General features: G+C 27.6%; 9 protein-coding genes across 9 annotated transcripts; 2 read left to right on the top strand and 7 right to left on the bottom strand.

The window, feature by feature from the left end:
- Window positions 1–2,315: 2,315 nt before the first annotated feature.
- OCT59_007784 (uncharacterized protein) lies at window positions 2,316–3,327 on the bottom strand. Its single transcript, XM_025322668.2, has 5 exons — window positions 3,175–3,327; window positions 3,028–3,063; window positions 2,844–2,949; window positions 2,661–2,739; window positions 2,316–2,585 (listed from the first exon to the last, which is right to left on the bottom strand). The coding sequence occupies exons 1-5, from the start codon at window positions 3,203–3,205 to the stop codon at window positions 2,448–2,450; spliced, it is 390 nt and encodes a 129-aa protein (XP_025165750.1). The 5' UTR covers window positions 3,206–3,327; the 3' UTR covers window positions 2,316–2,447.
- A 141-nt stretch (window positions 3,328–3,468) lies between these two features.
- OCT59_007785 (uncharacterized protein) lies at window positions 3,469–4,327 on the bottom strand. Its single transcript, XM_025322669.2, has 5 exons — window positions 4,251–4,327; window positions 4,111–4,152; window positions 3,943–4,042; window positions 3,772–3,841; window positions 3,469–3,689 (listed from the first exon to the last, which is right to left on the bottom strand). The coding sequence occupies exons 1-5, from the start codon at window positions 4,279–4,281 to the stop codon at window positions 3,558–3,560; spliced, it is 375 nt and encodes a 124-aa protein (XP_025165751.1). The 5' UTR covers window positions 4,282–4,327; the 3' UTR covers window positions 3,469–3,557.
- Window positions 4,328–4,478: 151 nt separating this feature from the next.
- OCT59_007786 (uncharacterized protein) lies at window positions 4,479–5,417 on the bottom strand. The gene is made up of 5 exons (XM_025322670.2): window positions 5,336–5,417; window positions 5,227–5,268; window positions 5,025–5,124; window positions 4,885–4,954; window positions 4,479–4,804 (listed from the first exon to the last, which is right to left on the bottom strand). Exons 1-5 carry the CDS (start codon window positions 5,367–5,369, stop codon window positions 4,664–4,666), a joined length of 387 nt encoding a protein of 128 aa, XP_025165752.1. The 5' UTR covers window positions 5,370–5,417; the 3' UTR covers window positions 4,479–4,663.
- A 2,472-nt stretch (window positions 5,418–7,889) lies between these two features.
- On the bottom strand, window positions 7,890–8,815 carry OCT59_007787 (uncharacterized protein). The gene is made up of 5 exons (XM_025322671.2): window positions 8,697–8,815; window positions 8,587–8,628; window positions 8,402–8,501; window positions 8,264–8,333; window positions 7,890–8,185 (listed from the first exon to the last, which is right to left on the bottom strand). The coding sequence occupies exons 1-5, from the start codon at window positions 8,725–8,727 to the stop codon at window positions 8,051–8,053; spliced, it is 378 nt and encodes a 125-aa protein (XP_025165753.1). The 5' UTR covers window positions 8,728–8,815; the 3' UTR covers window positions 7,890–8,050.
- A 482-nt stretch (window positions 8,816–9,297) lies between these two features.
- On the bottom strand, window positions 9,298–10,227 carry OCT59_007788 (uncharacterized protein; the record flags this gene model as incomplete). The annotated part of the gene is made up of 5 exons (XM_066132359.1): window positions 9,298–9,623; window positions 9,687–9,756; window positions 9,821–9,923; window positions 10,076–10,111; window positions 10,194–10,227. 5 exons carry the CDS (start codon window positions 10,225–10,227, stop codon window positions 9,486–9,488), a joined length of 381 nt encoding a protein of 126 aa, XP_065998924.1. The 3' UTR covers window positions 9,298–9,485.
- Window positions 10,228–10,558: 331 nt separating this feature from the next.
- OCT59_007789 (uncharacterized protein) lies at window positions 10,559–11,494 on the bottom strand. Its single transcript, XM_025328618.2, has 5 exons — window positions 11,327–11,494; window positions 11,203–11,244; window positions 11,031–11,130; window positions 10,892–10,961; window positions 10,559–10,810 (listed from the first exon to the last, which is right to left on the bottom strand). Exons 1-5 carry the CDS (start codon window positions 11,355–11,357, stop codon window positions 10,673–10,675), a joined length of 381 nt encoding a protein of 126 aa, XP_025165755.1. The 5' UTR covers window positions 11,358–11,494; the 3' UTR covers window positions 10,559–10,672.
- Window positions 11,495–13,371: 1,877 nt separating this feature from the next.
- OCT59_007790 (uncharacterized protein) lies at window positions 13,372–14,632 on the top strand. Its single transcript, XM_025322673.2, has 7 exons — window positions 13,372–13,438; window positions 13,529–13,597; window positions 13,672–13,733; window positions 13,811–13,945; window positions 14,010–14,112; window positions 14,197–14,296; window positions 14,374–14,632. Exons 1-7 carry the CDS (start codon window positions 13,394–13,396, stop codon window positions 14,430–14,432), a joined length of 573 nt encoding a protein of 190 aa, XP_025165757.1. The 5' UTR covers window positions 13,372–13,393; the 3' UTR covers window positions 14,433–14,632.
- Window positions 14,226–15,499, bottom strand: OCT59_007791 (uncharacterized protein). The gene is made up of 4 exons (XM_025328620.2): window positions 15,126–15,499; window positions 14,953–15,051; window positions 14,705–14,877; window positions 14,226–14,626 (listed from the first exon to the last, which is right to left on the bottom strand). Exons 1-3 carry the CDS (start codon window positions 15,461–15,463, stop codon window positions 14,826–14,828), a joined length of 489 nt encoding a protein of 162 aa, XP_025165758.1. The 5' UTR covers window positions 15,464–15,499; the 3' UTR covers window positions 14,226–14,626; window positions 14,705–14,825.
- A 123-nt stretch (window positions 15,500–15,622) lies between these two features.
- Window positions 15,623–18,237, top strand: OCT59_007792 (uncharacterized protein). The gene is made up of 8 exons (XM_025322674.2): window positions 15,623–16,141; window positions 16,215–16,247; window positions 16,317–16,328; window positions 16,407–16,437; window positions 16,509–16,754; window positions 16,827–17,026; window positions 17,116–17,876; window positions 17,957–18,237. The coding sequence occupies exons 1-8, from the start codon at window positions 15,929–15,931 to the stop codon at window positions 18,099–18,101; spliced, it is 1,641 nt and encodes a 546-aa protein (XP_025165759.1). The 5' UTR covers window positions 15,623–15,928; the 3' UTR covers window positions 18,102–18,237.
- Window positions 18,238–18,267: the final 30 nt, after the last annotated feature.

Consider the following 18,267-nt stretch of genomic DNA (forward strand, 5'->3'; position numbering starts at 1 on the left):
CAAAATTGTAAGGTATTTCAGTTTAAAACCTTTTTAAGATATGTCCGTTCATTTTCAATTACCAACACGACAAGATAATGAAATAGTGTTTCAATCCAAAACAATGAAATAGGTTTGAAGAAAAGGTACTGTATATATCATTTAGTAACGAGCTACAAGAGTGTAGGCGAATTGTTATATAGATGTTATATCCATTTTTATATATATATCCACAGGAAGATAGATCAATTTTTAATCTTTTACTGCTATCACGAAAAGGTAATGACGCGAAGCTACCATTTGCTGAATAATGCAGAACATCTCTAAGTCAGAATCCTTGCTATAATGTGATTATCTGATTTATTACTTAGATATATAAAAATAGAGCTTTTGCTATCAATTCTAAACGTTATCACCTATCCCAAATTAAGCTTTGTTATTAAATTGACGAAAGTATGATGAAATACATAATGGGGACGACATATAATGGATCAATGATGAATATTTATGTTGTGTATTTACATGTAAGTTAAATTTTTATTTAATATTTAACGGATTATTATACAGAATTCCTTACGTCAGTAGTAATTGCACTAGTTGAACAAATTACACCTTAAATTTATTATCACAGCTTGAACTACAACCTCTATCATTTGGATCAGATAGTCAATTACAGTAACAAATACGATGTTTAAACATATATTTTTATGCCAAACCTATGGACAAATTGGTTCAGTAGTACGTGTTCAGGAAAGAGTTAACTTCCTTGCGTTCAGAGTTAGAAAAAAAAAATTGCAAACCAAGAGGTTTGTACTTCAGAAATACAGTGAGAAGAAAATTGGATTTCAAAAAAAAGAAAAGGACATGTAGATTCCGATGCAGATTTGAATGAATAAAAGTCAAGTGACTTTTTAGGCGACTTGGAAAGATGATGATATTATAACGAAGCTTGGAAGATTAGAACTAGAAAACGTGTTAGAATCAAGAAATTATATAGGTGTCAAAACAGTAAGAGCTGAAATTAACCTTATAAAAGAATAGGAAAAAGTTTGAATGATGGTTCTGGGGAACATTTGGAATAGAAGAGATTCTACGCTAAAGGAACGTAAAATCGGAATCAATGGCAACTAATAAGAGATATGGATGGAAGTGTAGATATATTGAGCTATCGGGAAAATTTTTGTGTAATAATGCAAAAAAAATATTCAGATTTTGACTTAAAACGAACTTGCATAAATGATTAACGATTACGAAAAAAATTATCCAGATCTTGCTCAAAATGAAAACTGATTGCCCCGGTTTTTGGCTTAATTTTCGTTAGGTCAAGATGGAACAGAATGTAGTAATTCGGTTGTTTCTTCTGTTCCATTTTGTGACTAGGGTCACGATGACTTTTTTAGAGAAATGAAGTATGATTTAAAAATAATTTGTAATTAAATAGGCTATTTATATTATTCCTTATATTTCCTTTCGAAAACTTATTGAATAATAAAAAGGAAAATTGTAAAACAAGGAGAATTTAAAGATAAAAAAATAAAAAATTTATAAACAAAAGTAAAAAATTTTTACTGGTTTGTTTTGCTGATCACAGTGATATGCACAAATTTATTTTTATAGACTGTCTATTTATGAGAAAATTTTTAATTGCCATGATTAATTTTCACATCATAACTTCATAGGTCAAATGTAATTGATATTCAGAATTTTAGAATTTTAGAAACATCATTATTACAGTATTTTTTGAGCATAAAATTTATAACATTATTAAGTTGCTATGTATATTTTTAAAAGTATGTCATTAATCAGATTTAAAAGATTTATAATGGATGCACTAATAAAATAAAAAGAAATTTTAATTTGCTGATTTTGTTATGATAATAATTATTATTTTTTTATAGTAGTTGAATTCTTTTTCTTTTGTAAAAAAATAATTAAAAATTATGACTACAAATCATATAATGGTACTACAAACAATAATTTCTATAAAAAAGGAAATTTCTTTATGATCGCAGAATTTAGAATTTTCGCTATCTTGATTATATAACGATAAAATTAAATGCATATGTAAAAATTATTTTAAAGTTTAATAAGAAATTTGGGGGGTTGGCGCAATGGTAGCGCGTCCGCCTCCAGAGCGGAAGGTTGGGTGTTCGAGTCACTCACTCCCCATTTAAATCAATTAATTTATTTTTGAATCCCAATTGACAATCTTTTTTTTTTTTTTAAGGAGTAGATAATACAGATAAGATAGCCATTAAGATAACAAGATAATAAAGATATGCAAGTATCTCATGAATTTTATAACAGATAACCAAAAAAAAAGAAAAAAAAAAAAATTTTCAATATATTGACGTAATATAAAGATATTTTATTTTTAAAAATAAAACCCTTTTAATTTTAAACACATCAAAATAATAATAACAAAGAATGTTTACAAATTAAATAATTAATCCATTTTAAATACATAATTATGCAGAAGGTGCAAAAGTTAGTTTAAAAGTGATTACACCATCTTTAGAGAAACCAAGATTATGTGTTAATTCATGTGTCTTTTCTTCACTACCTTTTTCAAACACATTTTTAAGATCGATACTTCCTGATGCCAACTAATTACAAAAAACATGAATAATGGTTAATAAATATAAATATAAATAACTGACTAATATAATTCTTTAATATACCTTATCATCTTTTCCTTCTTTTTCAGGAGCATCAGAGTCCCATATTTTAAAATGAAGTTTATTTTGATGAGTGATTGGACTTAATAAAATTCGAATAGATTTTATAAAAAATGTTAGAATTTTCATATAAAATAAATCTTCATATACAGAAATCTTTATATATATAAATTTCAATATACATACAATTTAAAAGTTTCATTCCAAATTGGATCTAAAGTACCAACTTTAGTAGTTGTTCTTTGAGAATCAACATCGTCAACCCAAAGTCTAACGTAAGGATCACTTTTTCCTATATTGATAAATTATCTAAATGTTAATAATAAAAAATTGGGAATAAATATTAATTAATGTATATCTAATATCTTACCAACATCATCAGCATTCTTCAAACCTTTTGCTGAAACTAAACGTGGGAATGAAAACAAAAAAAAAAATTATTATAAAAGATTTAAAAATAATAATAAACGAGATAATTATGTATATAATATATTATAAATTTTATTATAAGACTTACCTACAATAACAGTAAGTGTACCTTTGGTCATTTTTTTTTTTAAAAAAAACAAAAACTTTGTAAAAAATTTTTTTAAAGAAAAAACTGGAAGAGATTTATAACTTTAATCAATGTGATAGAATGAATTTTATCAATCAAAAGCTAAACAGAAATAGCGTGCTGTGATATTTTTATTTTAATTTATATATTGTCTACACAAAAAAACAATATTTCCTAAAATGTTTCAGTTCATGATTGAATAAGGTGTAATTAAAATTTGGCTGAATGATTTTCATGCTCATGCTCGTAATACATATGTAAAAAGGGTAAAACCTGTTAACGATATTCACATTCACTTTATTTGATTATATCACATGAAATTTAATTACAATAAATATAGCTTTTTAATAAGCGAATTCTAAAATAATATGACATTCTCCCTGACTTCTTTTACTATGACTAGATTTTATTTTGATCCAAGTATCTAAGAAACCGGATTCGTAAACTTTAGCAAGTGGAATAACTTCTGAACCAATCTATTTAAAAAAATATTAAAAATATTAAAAAAATATTAGAAAATTTTAGAAAATTATAGATTTTAACTAAGTTATATCTTACTAATTCATCAGAACCAATAGTATTTCTGTCCCAAACTTCAACTTTGAGCTCCTTTTCTCCGTCAGTTACGCTGTTAATGATTTAATCATATAACGATTTAATCTTTAGTCAAATATTTAAAAGAAAAAGATGAAATTTTTTTTACTGTATGTTAAATAAATAATTTCTTACAAATTAAATTCTTCGTTATATTTTGGGTTCAATTCGCCTTTCTTGATCGTAGTTGACTGAGATTTATTATCACTAAGAACAAGTTTAACGTAAGGGTCGCCTAAGGATCAACATTCGTTAAATAAAACATTACAGTGGTATGTTTAAAAAATGATAAAACATACATACTTTTACCAAATAGGTCTACATCGGTCAACTTTTTTGCTTCAACTAATAAATTATTATATTTTTAATTTCAAATTTTCAAAATTTTTTTTATTTTTTTTATTTTTTTTTACATTTAAAAAATTTTTATAAAAAAAATTTACCAACAGTAGCTTTAAGGTTTCCTTTGGTCATCTTTTTTTTTTTTTTGTAGTATACGAGAAAGGGTTTTTTTTCCTGTATCAAACAAATATTTAAACCATTTTATATATAGATTATCTATTCGGGCGTGGGAAAATGTGATATCTCATATAATCACACCGCTTTAATAGTAATGCGTATTGGCGTTTAGTTGTTTCACTACTTTCCGTCAAATAACTCCTTTTTCTATATTGATTTACATGATAATTTTATTCGTACGATGAAGATTACAAAAGATAAACTTGATATAATGATGTAATCGATAAATTGATAAAATTATGTAAAAACGATTACAATATTTTATTGGCAAATAAATAAATATAAGGAAAAAGAATCAAAAAGAAAGTTCTTATAAAAAGTAATCGAAAAAAAAAATTTAAGCAATAGGTTCAAATGTCATCTGTAAGTGAACTTCTCCCTTGCTTCTAATTCCAAGTTTTCCTGATTTTAATTTAACCCAGACATCATCGGTTCCTTTAGAGATAACATGAGAGAGGCTAACATCGTTTTTTCCAATCTAATGAAATATAAAATAAAAGTTTTAATAAATAAAATTTTTTAAATTTTTTTTTTTTAAATAAATTTTGTATATCATACTATGTCATCACTGGTAACTGTATCTTTGTCCCAACATTCAATATCGAGGTGTTTATGTCCGTCAATATTACTATAAAAAATTATTCACTTATTAGTTTCGATCAATAAATTCAATAAACCCAATATTATAAATTTCTTACAAGGTGAATGTTTCATTATACGTTGGGTTTAAGTCACCACTCTTAGTAGAGGTAGCTTGAGTGTTATTCTCATTTAGAATAAGTTTGATATAAGGGTCACCTAAATTTTTGGTTTTTTTTTTTTTAGAAATTTAATTATGAAATTTATTAAAAAAGAAAAATTATTCTTTAATATAGTATCTTATAATATTTTATTACATACTTTTACCAATAAGGTCTTCATCTTTCAAGTTTTTGGCTTCAACTAATAAATTTATTTGGTTAATTAATATTAATGATTTCCTTTACTTTTATTAGAATTTGTAACTTACCAACAGTTACTGTAAGAGTTCCTTTTTTAGTCATCTTTTACAAATCTTTAAAGAAGAATTGTTTAGTTTATGGAAAAGATTTATGAAAAATTCCCAATATGCGACCAATATATATGAGAAAGAAATCGACTTGTACAACTTAGGTTAAGTGGGTAATTATTTCTTAATTGGGGTTAATGCCAAGAAATTAAAGGTCATGGGCGTTCACCATCTTACTATAAATGATTATATTGAAAAAAAAAGTTTTTATAAATAGAAAATCTTAAACGAATGATATTTTACTGATGTTTTGTTTTATATATTTGTCGGGAAATGTATTTAAAATAACCTTATAACTTTGGTCGTTTAATCAGTATTATGTTATATAAATTTGTTTAACACCAAATCATAAATTTACCGAGTTCTGAGTTCTGACGTGAGTCAAATTTCACGTGACCACTGACCATTTAGTTTTGAGTGGGCCGGAGTAAGTTGGCACGTGCTTACTAAATTAGCACTTTTATCAGTTTTTATGTCCAAATATGGGTTAAATCCTTCCGAAAAATCATTTAATGGCTTAATGACATAATAATGGAAAAATCTCCATTTTAGTGTTTAGCTGTGTGATGATAATTCACGTAATTTGAACGCGAATCAAATTTTTATAGCATCTTCATATCCAATATGATGGTGTTTATTAAGATGATAGTCCTACATGCCTGCCATGGAGATGTCAGCCACGATCAAGCAACAGAAAAAATATCAAACTGTACTGGTTCATGTAGTGATACCTTTGTTCACATCTGAGACTACACACTTCGACACTTCGTAGTGTGCATATTCGATGGTTCCCTGGCAAATGGAAACTCCAGACGCGAAACGTTTTAGGCAATATAGTAGAAGGTAAACTTTGGAGTCGGGACCAAACTCACGAAATTCTAATGAATTTCAACGTTAAAGCTATAAACTTATCAAAGAACAGTAAGATCCAATTGAGTGTTTCGAAAAACATGAGGGAGATGAAATGAGCGTTAGAAACCCAATTCTCATACGAAAAACTTTCACATCCCAAAAAACAAAAGAAGATGGCATCTTCGTCATGGTCTTCGAAAAATGATGGTAACAAGGGCTCTGCCAACGATCACAACATCTCATAAGAAGGCGATGTGGTTACAGCGCTCGTTAGATTTTTCGTTTTCTTTCATTTGTCTTTTATTTAGTTTTTTTCTTAGTTTTGTATTTTCCCCTTTCCTATCCCTCCCCAATTGCGATATGTAGTCAGGTCACAGACTATTGTTGGTGGTTTTTTGGGTATTTCTGGTGTACAGCATATGTCCTCGCCTAAACACAAACCCTACCTCTCCACTAAATGAAAGATTGTTTTTGAGCGACTGCTAGTTAGTTTCATATTACATACGAATTTTTACTTGACTTGTTAAAGAGACCTATTTGACTTCTAGCGTTTTTCGTTCGATAAATAAAAGATAAATTCGGGCCTGAGTAACATAAATACTGACTTGTGCTTACTAAATTAGCACTTTAGGTGTCTTTGTGTTATTTATAAAACTAAACAAATTTACATTCTTGGCAAATCTTACCCAGTTTAATTACTCGATAAATTGCCTTTATGTCCAATAATGGTTTAACTTTTTCCGAAAAAAATCAATTAATGCCATATGAAAAAATCATTTGTTTTTAAAAACTATTTATTATATACGTAATTGAAGTAAATTTGTTTTATAAAATTTTAATTATTGAGAAGTTCGTATCACGTGTTACACGTGATTTGAACGCGAAAAAAAAATTATAGGTCAAACTTTTCCATAAGGATTTTATTTATATAAAAATTGAAAAATAATAGTAATTAGACAGGAGTGAATTTCATTACTAATTTAACTTCTCCTTTGGTTAAAATCGCCATGCGTTTAATTTTGATCCATTCCTCTTCATGACCACTAGAAAAGACCTTATCGAGTTTTATATCGGCTTTACCAATCTAACAAAAAATGGAATGGATCCCATAAGTACAAAATTTGATTCTCTCTTTACCGTTATAAATTGGAAATATATCCTTACCAAGTCATCTTTGACGGGATCTTCCAAACTTCGAGTTTTCTCTGTCCGTCAATGTGACTGTAAATCAATTATATGGAAAATTTCAGCAATATTTTAAAATTCGATTTTTTTTTTTAAAACAAAATAGGATCATAACTAAGATTATGAGTTCCTTTAGTCATCTTATTTCAAAATTTAAACTATATAATGTGTTGAGAATCGTGAGAATAAATCGTCATTGTAATGACATCAAATTGTCTATCAATCGTCATATATTAGGTAATATAAATTTAAGATCATTACAACCAACCCATGATTCCCATATGCTACCATCCCTAATGGTTTGACTGGTTTGACTTTTATTTCCAATAGTTATTATACAATAGTTACGTCAATTTGAGCGTATTTTAATTGGCCATTAAGAAACTACTATGACAGGTTACGCAAGTTAAGGTTACGCAAGTTAAGGTTTGCGTCATGTAAATCAAACAATAATTGTGTATATGCGTCATAATGATTTCATTAAAAATCAGTAGTTAAATTTTAGTTGTTTACTTTAATATGATTTCATGACGTAAAAATTAATTATATGAATAATATTATACATTAAGATAAAAATACTAAACTAAAAATTATATCGAAAAATTTAAAAAAAGAATAAAATTATTGCGCCAGAATAAATTATTGAGCGAATTCCAAAATTAAATGAATTTCACCTCTGCTTCTAATACCAAATTTTCCTTTTGTTAAATTAAGCCAGGTATCTATGTAACCTTTAGAGAATACTTCAGAAAGTTTAATATCATCTTCACCAATCTATTAAAAAGAATTTTTTAGTGAATTTTATAATTTCGTATAATTTAATCATTATTGATATTGAAAATATATTCTTACTAAATCATCTCTCAAGATTGTATCTTTATCCCAAACTTGAACTTCGAGTTTTTTCTGTCCGTTTATATTACTAACAATTGTTACATGATTAGTTCAAATGATAATATATAATTTAATTAATTTAAATTAATTTCTTACAAGATAAATTGTTCATTATATGTTGGGTTCAAGTTGTTACTCTTATGTTTAGTTGATTGAATGTTATGTTTATCGAGAATAAGTTTAACGTAAGGGTCGCCTATATTTAAAGGATTAATACATCATTTGTTAGAAAAATAATCTATAAATAAATCATTATTATTTTTAATAGGGAATTTACATACTTTTACCGATAATGTCCTTATCTTTCAAGTCTCTGGCTTCAACTAATTAATTTGAGAAATATTATTTCCTGTTTTTTGATAACAGCTAATATAAAAAACTAAATTCTTACCAATAGTAACTCTAAGTATTCCTTTAGTCATGATGTTATGATGTTAGGAAGTTCAGAAGTGTTGATGGTTATTAAAGAATTAAGCGACTATTTAACTGTCTTGAATAAATAATAATCGTATGGTCACATACCGAAATGACTAACCGATTAAGAACAAATGAAAGAATAATGATGTAATTACGTCAGACACACTACTAATCGTGTAATGATTTCATAATCATTGTTTTTGTTGGCATTCAATAAATTAACAAATTTAATAAGACTATGACTAGAATTAAAATTCCTGCCCAATCATAAAATATATCAATTCTCTCGATATTTGTATTCTTTGCGTAAAAATTGTATTATAGACTCTTAACAAAACTACCGGTTATGAAGAAGGAACATGATTCTTCATAAAGACTGAAAATTGAGTTGTTATAAAATTTTAACACGAGATTTATAAATACTTTTAAATTTATGTCTATCACACAGAAATTTCAGAGTACAGTTGCTGAAAATACTAATGTAGTCCGAAGGGAATACAATCATGTTGATCTTTATGAAAAGTTACTACCATTTAGGAACTGTACGGCTTAAAAATTGCGAAAAGATATTTACAGGTCGAATTTTTCATTTTTATTAAAAAAGAAAGCAGGAGTGAAGTTCAATTACAAATTTAACTTCTCCTTTGGTTAGTATTGCTATGCGTTTAATTTGGAAAAGACCGGATTAAAAGTCGATAATTGTTTTTTATCTAATAATTTAAATATATCGGTTCAAAGGAATAAAATAAAGTAAACGCTTTAATCATTTGGGAATGAATTCTATGATCAAATGAATTTCCCCTTTACTTTCGAACTCTAATATGTCTTTTGTCAAATCAAACCAAGCATCTATATAATTTTTAGAAATAACTTTGGAGATATCAATGTCATATTCGCCAATCTATTTAACATTTATTAGTATAAAATTTAATTTGAACTTTGAACTATTTATGGATCTTCTTACCAAAATATCTTTGTTGAATAGATCTTCGTCCCAAACTTTGACTTTGAGTTTTTCATGACCTTGAACATTGCTACAAACAATATAATTTAATGATTACTAAAATGTATTGACTTTAAAATTTTAATAATTCTTACAAAGTAAATTTTGTATCAAATTTTGGATTTGAATCGCCATTTATGGTTTTAGTCGCTTGATAATTATGATCCATATCAAGAATAAGTTGAACCCAAGGGTTACCTAATAAAATATCGGATATTAGTGATTTAACTAAATGATTGTGATGAGTTTTGTAGAAAATTGTAGTTTAAGGCATCATTTAGACAAAAGATTTAAATTACTGGAAAAGTTAACGATTTTAAAAGATAAATAGAAAATGAAAATATAAATACATAGATCAATTTCTTCGCTCAAGTTCTTGGCTTCAACTAATGAATTTATTTAGTCAATATGTATCATTGTTATTATTATTAATTTTTTCCCTTTACTTTTATCAGGATTTGTACTTACCAACAGTTACTGCAAGAACTCCTGCTATAGACATCATAAATTTTAAAGAATTATTTGAAATATGTTCAAATATGCGTTTTTTATGTTTTTATTTTTAATAATTGTCACATGTTAACACCTCAACTTACATAGTCAAGTCCACGTGATCGCTTCCATTGATACTGGTTTCATATATCGCGTTTTTTCTTTTATAAATACTATTGGTTCAATGGTTCGAATCACATGATTCAAGTGATTTGAACATGAAAATCTTTCGGGTGGTAGGATACCATACTGTGGATCAGCTAACCAAAGGAGAAGTTAAAATTTAAAGACCATCCGTGTGAGACGAATGAGTGAAATAAATTTTTTTAACAGAAAGCCTTTTCAATTTTATGAAATACGTGAATAGTCAGTAATCTTTTATTTATTATATAATAAAAATAGTTTTTTTCCTATATAAAAAATCAAAAGGAATAAAAATAAAGTGAACGTTTTAATCATTTAGGAACGAATTCCATGAGCAAATGAATTTCTCCTTTGCTTCTGAACCCAAATATGCCTTTTGTCAAATCAAACCAAGCATCTACATAATTTTTAGAAATAACTTCGGAGAGATCAATTTCATCTTCGCCAATCTATTTAAAAAAGATGACATTTGTAATTTGTAAATATAAAATAATAAATTTGTAATTTTGTATAAAATATTTATAGATTACCAAATCATCATGCCCAACCGAGTCTTTGTCCCAAACTTGAACTCCGATTTTTTTATGCCCATCAACATTACTACAAACAATATGATTTAGTTTTTGTCAATAAAATGTATGACTCAAAAATTTTAAAAAAAAATCTTACAAAATAAATTTTTCGTTGAATTTTGGGTTTAAATCGTTGTTCTTGGTTGTAGTCGATAGAAAATTATTTTTATCAAGAATAAATTTAACATAAGGGTCGCCTAATAAAATATCAGTTATTAGTTTTAAAGAAAATGGAAATAGAACTGAATATACGAACTAAATATACATACTTTTACCGATAAAATCTTCATCCTTCAAGTTTTTTGCTTCAACTAAATATCCGAAAAAAATTAAAATTATTATTATATATATATATATATATTATTTACGTATGATAAACCAATTAACTCTTACCAACGTTAATTTTAAGAATTCCTTTGGCCATCTTAATCGTTAAATTATTATATTATAAATGTAAATAACAAATCTCCTGCTCAAAATATGATTTGACTATTTTATATTTAAATAAATCGCACTTATTAACTTTAACGGTATAACAATAGATAAACGATTTCTATGAGCATGGACCATTTCCGATACTTATCACCTACTATTTATATATCATAAAAGCTCTTATAGAATGCATTGTTTCGGGATTCGATTATAAATATAGGCATAACGACAAATGATCGACATCGGATTTGTTTTATTAATATATTTCATTGTATTAATAATATTCCTGAAAATAATCATGAAACATAAAATATGTACGGAATTTCTATAATTAGAATACCAAATTTACATAAATAGCTCTGACAATAAGTACCTTTTTTAGTCATATAATTCCGGCAGAAATCATGATAATGCATCGGCATAATAAATTACATAATGGGTATGAAGCTTATACCGTAATATATTAAATCTCCGTAATGCCTAATTTCAAAAATTCAAAAATTACAGATAATTTGAATTTGTTAAATATTTAAATGGTAAAATCCATATTTTGTGATCTATAATAATGAGTGATATCTGAATATGCATCTGGCATACTTTAGGTACAGTATATATATATCGTTAGTATTCTTCTAGTAAGATGAACTGGAGATTCTCGTATTTTTGCTGCTTATAATGCTTCAATTTCTGCTATTTTTGTTGATTTATCGAATTCTGATTTTTTGGTTCTGCCTCTGCAATTGATGCTTTACATTCAATCTCGGCTAGAATTGCTTCAATTTTTGCAGTTTCTCTTCTCTATATAAAATAGCAAAGAAGAACACCAATAAGCAATATAACAAATTAATTATAAAAAATTTCTAACTTACGGTTAATCCTTCACGCTCCTTTACACCAACATCACTCTTATATTTACATCAACACTTACTTGTTTTACTGCACTTCATGAGCTTTCATCCGCTGAATTATATTAAAATTTTTATTTCTTCATTATGAATTTTTTCTAACTTATCATGTAAGCAAAATTGGGTATCTTGTAATTGTTTTTAACATTAGCATTATAAATGAACAAACCAAATTGATCCAATTCGGCTTGAACATTTTTACTTTTTCCTTGAACCTTTTCTTTCTTGAAACATTATAGTCATGGCAGCAGCTATAACTCTAGTTTCACCTTCGATAATACCTCTGACTAGTTCTTTAACGTGATCGGTATTCTTTTCAGTAGTAGTAAATGATTTTGCATATTTTTCTAATGCTTTTGGTTCATCTTTTGATCAATTGTGAATACAGCTGATAAATTGAATTCTAATTTTTCTATTGTTTGTAATTGTGATGTATAATTTGCTGGAGGTCTAAAAAATCTGACCGTTGGCTAAAAAAAACGATTTTTGGAGTTGGCCAAACAAAGCCTTTCTTAGATAATTTAATATCAGCGATGGAAACCCCAGTTCTTTCTAGGTATTCATTCTTAAATTTCTATAATTATATGAAAAAATCTAATCCATTTGATACATATTTACTCATTTGAAATATTAAAGAAGTATAATAGTTTTCTTCATTTTCAAAACGTCGAATTTATGGATCGTCATAAACGAAATTTCACGTGGGAATAATGATAATTTCGCAAACCTTTTTTCAATGTCGAAACTAAAGTGGACGAGCATAAATTTACGTTTCTTTAAACATTGCATCTTCGAGAATATTTTTTCAATTTATACAATTTATAGATATTCTTTCATACGTGTAATCGCATGAGTAACGCTGATTTTCATGTCAATTTGATGTAATTTATACATAGAGAAAATACAGTGTGTATGGTAATTAATATTTCTTCGGTAGTTAAAATTTCTTAACCGTTAATTAAAGGAATCATGGGTCGTATCAATTTTAATTTTATGTCTTTCTCGACCGTACTGTTAATAGTTAAATCATATGACCAAGATTTGATTTATCATGTGATCCGCGTTATTTAAATCATCAATTTTCGCGTTTTTTTTTCTATCGTTCGTTAATCAATATTGAAACATGTATCCGTCACAAACCGTCGAAGAGTTCTTTGCTGGGGAAACAGTTAAACTTAATCCATTTAATACTGTGATCACGGCTTTCTTCGTCTTTCTTTACCGGTTTTTTACAATAAATTCATTTTTTGATGAATAGAAAGTTCCGATAAAATTCGACCGAAATGTTCTTGGCCTTGGAAATTTGATTGGAAAGGATAAAACAAAAGTAAATATATGATCTATTCGCCTTTTTTAAAAAAACATAGTCATCTCAAAATTTCAATTTTATAAATTTTATAGGAGATATTGAAAGATCAAGTTTATGAAATTCCATTCTATATCGCGGAAGAACTTGTCACAAAGTAAAACTAAAAAGTTTTTTGTTCTAATATAAAATATATAAAATATGTTTTCTGGTTTTTAACTTTTATTATTATAGAGAAATTGCAACATTACAACTACCAAAAATATTTGGAAATGATGTTATGAATGCATTAAAGGTTACTCCTATTGATATGAATTTAAGAAATTATTGTCCGCAATTTTATACATTCGCATCTGATTATGCTTTATTGTATCCTTTTCTTTGGCTTAAACAAATTGAAATTACTTTTAAAATTAATCTTTAATCTAAAAAGATGGCAAGATATTATAAATCGGGAATATCAACGTTATGGCGATGAAAGACAGCATCAGTTAGATTTAACTAAAATACAAGAATTCTTAGAAATTCTTAAAAGGGTAAGTTGAATATTTGCTCTTGGTTATTTTACTTTATCGCCAACAGGATTATTTAAAACAAATATTTTACGCATATTTTTTAAGAGTAAAATCGATCGAGCTGTGGAAATATTGAATAGAGCAAAACGTTTTTTTGAAGATCACAATGATTTTTTAGAGAGATTGGATGATGATGAAAGAAAAAGTATGTAAATTAGAAAAAAAAAATTAATATTGTAAGGACGAGATAGTTTAACTTGAATTTTTTTTTCTTATGGACAGTGTTTGAGGAACAAAGGCAAGTGTGTGAAGAAACCTATGTAGATTATACAAAACTTTGATTATTACTATAATTGAATAATTATTCCTCATAAGTGCCAAATTATTTACAATTTCTATTGTATGTATCGAGAACATTAAAAATACTAACAGTAGATAAATATTGTCGTAGATAAATATCACAGTAGATAAATGCTGTCTGTTATGTCGGATAATACATTATATAAACTATTCTTTGAACGAATTAATTCGCCTCCTAAATTAAAATTCAATTATTCGTTACCTTTGAAATGTTATTAGAACATATTATAAACCTTCTTTCGTTGTTACATACCTTAGCGAAAATTCCTATATATATATATATGAACCTCAATCAAAAAGTGTCGTTAAATATAGTCGAATTAACAACTAAATAATATATTATGCCTTATATTGTATTTAATATGCTAAATATATTAGGTTCTTTGACTTTGTGAAAATATGAGTGTTTGTCTTATTAATTCATTCCTAAAGCAAAATAAAATAAGATAAATTAGATAAACTGCACATTAAAATGAAATGTTACTATTGTTAAATAAATACCTTTTTTTGAAATCATATAACAAATCATCTAATCCAAACATACTAGATGATTGATCAAATTCTTCTTTATATTGTTTGCTTCGATTTTTTGCTGGTTGACTATATAATATATATATAAAAATAAAGTTAGCGATTTATTTTAATTGATCAAAGTAAACTTTTCTCATTCTTACTTGGCTGACATTCCTTCGATAGTTAACATCAAACTTGTGTTAGATTCTTTACCACCTGGCCCCGCAGTAGCATTCATTTGTGGAGTGGAGCTAACTTTGCAGTTTGTTACTTGAAATTTATGGCTTAATGAATTAACATCAACAATACTTTCACCATCTTCACCAAGATTTACCAATACATACGAGTCTTTTGGTACGTCCGAGGGAAAAGGTTCGCCCTCAAATACATAATGGACTACTGGGTGTTTCCAGCACTGTTGTAATTGATCGTGAATTACAACAAACTGAGGAACAGTTGAAGGCCCCGGTGGTGTTGTAGTAGATGGGGATTGTTGCATGTTTGCATATATATATTTTTTGCAATTCAATGAAGTGGAAAATATACTACCAAGAGCTGGGAAATCTATATTCCCCCTGTTTCACAAGTGTTTCACATGCCAATTGCCAAGGCTTCCATAAATTTCCATATAAAGTTTTTAAAATTAGTATATCATTTCGAGTAATTAAATGAAAAAAATTTTTCATACAAATTTTTACCCTCGTTTTTTTTGATCCATATTACTATTAATAATTCGAGTTCGATTTAAAGTTGAAGCTGAAAGAAGGCTTCAATTTGCGAATAATCGTTCTCAACTCTTTATTTTATTTTAAAAACTTCCTTTTAGAAATGTCAACAGGATAGATAGATTTACATTTTCTAAGATAAAAAAAAAAAAAAAATCGCCTAGAAGGCTTTGGAATTAACAAGAGGAATTGAAAAATCCAACCTAAATTTTTTTTTTAGAAAAAAGCAAACAGACAAAATGTCTACGAAGAATTCAAATGATATTGACGAAGAAAGAACAATGTTTATAAAATTACCCTCGTCAGGTACCGATGCAGCAGAAATTGTGGTGGAAGATGATAATTCATCCGATGATTCAATTTTGCTACAAGATGACATTGCAAAGAAACAAACAGCGCTTGATTCTGTTATAACAAAAATTGGGATGGGAAAATTTCAAAAACAATTATTGGTTCGTTGATATTTTTTTGTTCTTATTAATGTTTGGATAACTGATTACAATACAATCATTTCATTTTATTCAGGTACTTTGTGGATTAGGGTGGCTAGCAGATAACGTAAATATTCTCAATTTTTTATATAAATCTAACCTTTAACTTTTTTTAATTATCTGATGTAATTTATAGATGTGGCTCCAAGTACAGTATTTTTCAATCATGTATTTGTCTATGTTTCGTCACAATTAATTAAATTAAAAATGTATCATCAATTAAAAGTGTATAGCTGTCATATTACCGAGGGTTCAAAGTAATATATTGTATCAATTTGTAATTCTGACGCGAAATTTATTTAATTGCTAATATACTTATCTGTCATAGAACATTTTGGATTGCCCAATTCGCTTATTGGTGCATTATCAAGTTCTTTGTTCACAGGCATGATGTTTGGTGCCTTATTTTGGGGCGTTCTTTCGGACACTCATGGCCGTAAACAAGCGTTTAACTGGACTTTGGCTGTTACTACTTTCTTTGGAATAATTGCAAGTTTTGCACAAAGTTTTTTCCAATTATGTTTTATGCTTTTCCTGTTAGGATTTGGCGTGGGCGGAAACATGCCAGTTGATGGTAATAAATTGATTCATTTAGGATTTTTTCTGCAATATTCTTGTGTTAACTTATTCTTAAAATTTAATTTAGGTGCGCTTTTCCTTGAATTTATACCTAAAGAACATCAATACCTTCTCACTTTTATGTCAGTGTTCTTTTCTTTTGGTGCTGTGCTCAGTTCAGTTTTAGCATATTTTATTTTACCACCTAACAGTTGTACCGAAGATGATTGTAATGTTTTCGAAGAAAACAACGGCTGGAGATATATGTTAGCAATTTTAGGGTCCTTGGTAAGTTTGATACATTTATGTAATTACGTATTTAGATTATTTTTTTTAAAAAAAAAGAAATTTATTCAATTTTTCTTTTTCAACCTTAGACATTTTTAATGCTCATGTGCCGTATTTTTTTTTTCCAACTTCAAGAATCACCTAAATATTTAATTTCTCGCAATCGCAAACATGATGCTGTGCTTGTGCTACGCAAGATTGCGAAGATTAATGGTAATAATATGCAAATCCAAGCCAGTGACTTTCAAACTCCTGCAAATACTACAAATCCTCGTAATAGATCATTTTCTTCTTTCCCATTTCCAAATGAAACTCAACATGCCAAGGTTGAGTTCACCTCAGATCCAATATCATATATTAAATATAAGACATCATCAAATATAGAAGTAGTCATGTCTTTATTCACAAGGAAATGGTTCATGACAACAATTCTTGTTTGGTGTATATGGACATTGGTATCTTTCGCTTACACGATGTTTAACGTGTTCCTACCTAAATATCTTGAGAGCTTGGGCTTAGATAATGGTGAAAGTGATTCATTGATGCAAGATGTTTTGAAAGATTACGTCGTATATTCACTGTGCGGTGTTCCAGGATCTTTAGCTGCAGCATGGTTAATTGAAACTGTTCTTGGTCGTATTGGCACTATGTCAATCGCAACATTTGGCACTGCATTATCTGTGTTCCTTTTCTCGGTCGTTAAATCACATTCTAGTGAAATAATCTCTTCAGCTATGGTTAGCTTTTTGGCCACATTGAATTACGCAGTTATTTATGGATATACCCCAGAAGTTTTTGAATCAAAAGTAAGGGGTACAGCTTGTGGTATAGCTTCAGCTTTTGGAAGAGTGTAAGTTATTTTCCTATATTTATTTTACAATTTTTTCTTTTTTCTCTTTTTCTCTTTAATCTTATCTGCTTTTATTTTAGTGCGGGTATAATCGCTCCAATGGTGACAGGCTTACTCCTTTCAATTAGCGTATCTGTACCATTATACGTTTCCGCATTATTATTTACGATATCTGGTGTTTGTATGGTTTTGTTACCCATCGAGACTAAAGGGAGACAAGCTTGATGAGGCAAACATGAATTAAATAAATACAATTATTAAACCAATTAAATCGATGAAATAAATATATTGTCTTACTATTTAATTATTTGTTTTTGTATTCAGAATTTTACTTTAATAAAAGATAACTGATAAATATATATATTTTTATTATATTAATATTAACAATGTA

Source organism: Rhizophagus irregularis, chromosome 15 (genome assembly GCF_026210795.1).
Source record: "Rhizophagus irregularis chromosome 15, complete sequence".
Lineage (NCBI taxonomy): Eukaryota > Fungi > Glomeromycota > Glomeromycetes > Glomerales > Glomeraceae > Rhizophagus > Rhizophagus irregularis.

What these genes read in the sequence shown, in the direction of transcription:
- OCT59_007784 (XM_025322668.2), bottom strand. Translation starts at nt 3,205, where the DNA reads ATGACCAAAGGTACACTTACTGTTATTGTAG. An exon ending in TGGAATGAAACTTTTAAATT is followed by an intron (nt 2,740 to 2,843) that starts GTATGTATATTG and finishes AATTTTATTAAG; the next exon opens with TCCAATCACTCATCAAAATA. An exon ending in AAGAAGGAAAAGATGATAAG is followed by an intron (nt 2,586 to 2,660) that starts GTATATTAAAGA and finishes TTTTGTAATTAG; the next exon opens with TTGGCATCAGGAAGTATCGA.
- OCT59_007792 (XM_025322674.2), top strand. Translation starts at nt 15,929, where the DNA reads ATGTCTACGAAGAATTCAAATGATATTGACGAAGAAAGAACAATGTTT. An exon ending in CATATTACCGAGGGTTCAAA is followed by an intron (nt 16,438 to 16,508) that starts GTAATATATTGT and finishes TATCTGTCATAG; the next exon opens with AACATTTTGGATTGCCCAAT. An exon ending in GCTTCAGCTTTTGGAAGAGT is followed by an intron (nt 17,877 to 17,956) that starts GTAAGTTATTTT and finishes CTTTTATTTTAG; the next exon opens with TGCGGGTATAATCGCTCCAA.
- OCT59_007789 (XM_025328618.2), bottom strand. Translation starts at nt 11,357, where the DNA reads ATGGCCAAAGGAATTCTTAAAATTAACGTTG. An exon ending in AATTCTTAAAATTAACGTTG is followed by an intron (nt 11,245 to 11,326) that starts GTAAGAGTTAAT and finishes TCGGATATTTAG; the next exon opens with TTGAAGCAAAAAACTTGAAG. An exon ending in TGAAGATTTTATCGGTAAAA is followed by an intron (nt 11,131 to 11,202) that starts GTATGTATATTT and finishes ATATTTTATTAG; the next exon opens with GCGACCCTTATGTTAAATTT.
- OCT59_007786 (XM_025322670.2), bottom strand. Translation starts at nt 5,369, where the DNA reads ATGACTAAAAAAGGAACTCTTACAGTAACTGTTG. An exon ending in TGAAGACCTTATTGGTAAAA is followed by an intron (nt 5,125 to 5,226) that starts GTATGTAATAAA and finishes CCAAAAATTTAG; the next exon opens with GTGACCCTTATATCAAACTT. An exon ending in CAGTTACCAGTGATGACATA is followed by an intron (nt 4,805 to 4,884) that starts GTATGATATACA and finishes ATATTTCATTAG; the next exon opens with ATTGGAAAAAACGATGTTAG.
- OCT59_007790 (XM_025322673.2), top strand. Translation starts at nt 13,394, where the DNA reads ATGTATCCGTCACAAACCGTCGAAGAGTTCTTTGCTGGGGAAACA. An exon ending in TTGGAAAGGATAAAACAAAA is followed by an intron (nt 13,598 to 13,671) that starts GTAAATATATGA and finishes TAAATTTTATAG; the next exon opens with GAGATATTGAAAGATCAAGT. An exon ending in GCATCTGATTATGCTTTATT is followed by an intron (nt 13,946 to 14,009) that starts GTATCCTTTTCT and finishes TAATCTAAAAAG; the next exon opens with ATGGCAAGATATTATAAATC.
- OCT59_007787 (XM_025322671.2), bottom strand. Translation starts at nt 8,727, where the DNA reads ATGACTAAAGGAATACTTAGAGTTACTATTG. An exon ending in AATACTTAGAGTTACTATTG is followed by an intron (nt 8,629 to 8,696) that starts GTAAGAATTTAG and finishes CAAATTAATTAG; the next exon opens with TTGAAGCCAGAGACTTGAAA. An exon ending in CAATCTTGAGAGATGATTTA is followed by an intron (nt 8,186 to 8,263) that starts GTAAGAATATAT and finishes TCTTTTTAATAG; the next exon opens with ATTGGTGAAGATGATATTAA.
- OCT59_007785 (XM_025322669.2), bottom strand. Translation starts at nt 4,281, where the DNA reads ATGACCAAAGGAAACCTTAAAGCTACTGTTG. An exon ending in AAACCTTAAAGCTACTGTTG is followed by an intron (nt 4,153 to 4,250) that starts GTAAATTTTTTT and finishes ATAATTTATTAG; the next exon opens with TTGAAGCAAAAAAGTTGACC. An exon ending in TGTAGACCTATTTGGTAAAA is followed by an intron (nt 4,043 to 4,110) that starts GTATGTATGTTT and finishes GTTGATCCTTAG; the next exon opens with GCGACCCTTACGTTAAACTT.
- OCT59_007791 (XM_025328620.2), bottom strand. Translation starts at nt 15,463, where the DNA reads ATGCAACAATCCCCATCTACTACAACACCACCGGGGCCTTCAACTGTT. An exon ending in ATCGAAGGAATGTCAGCCAA is followed by an intron (nt 15,052 to 15,125) that starts GTAAGAATGAGA and finishes TATATTATATAG; the next exon opens with TCAACCAGCAAAAAATCGAA. An exon ending in TTATATGATTTCAAAAAAAG is followed by an intron (nt 14,878 to 14,952) that starts GTATTTATTTAA and finishes ATTTTGCTTTAG; the next exon opens with GAATGAATTAATAAGACAAA.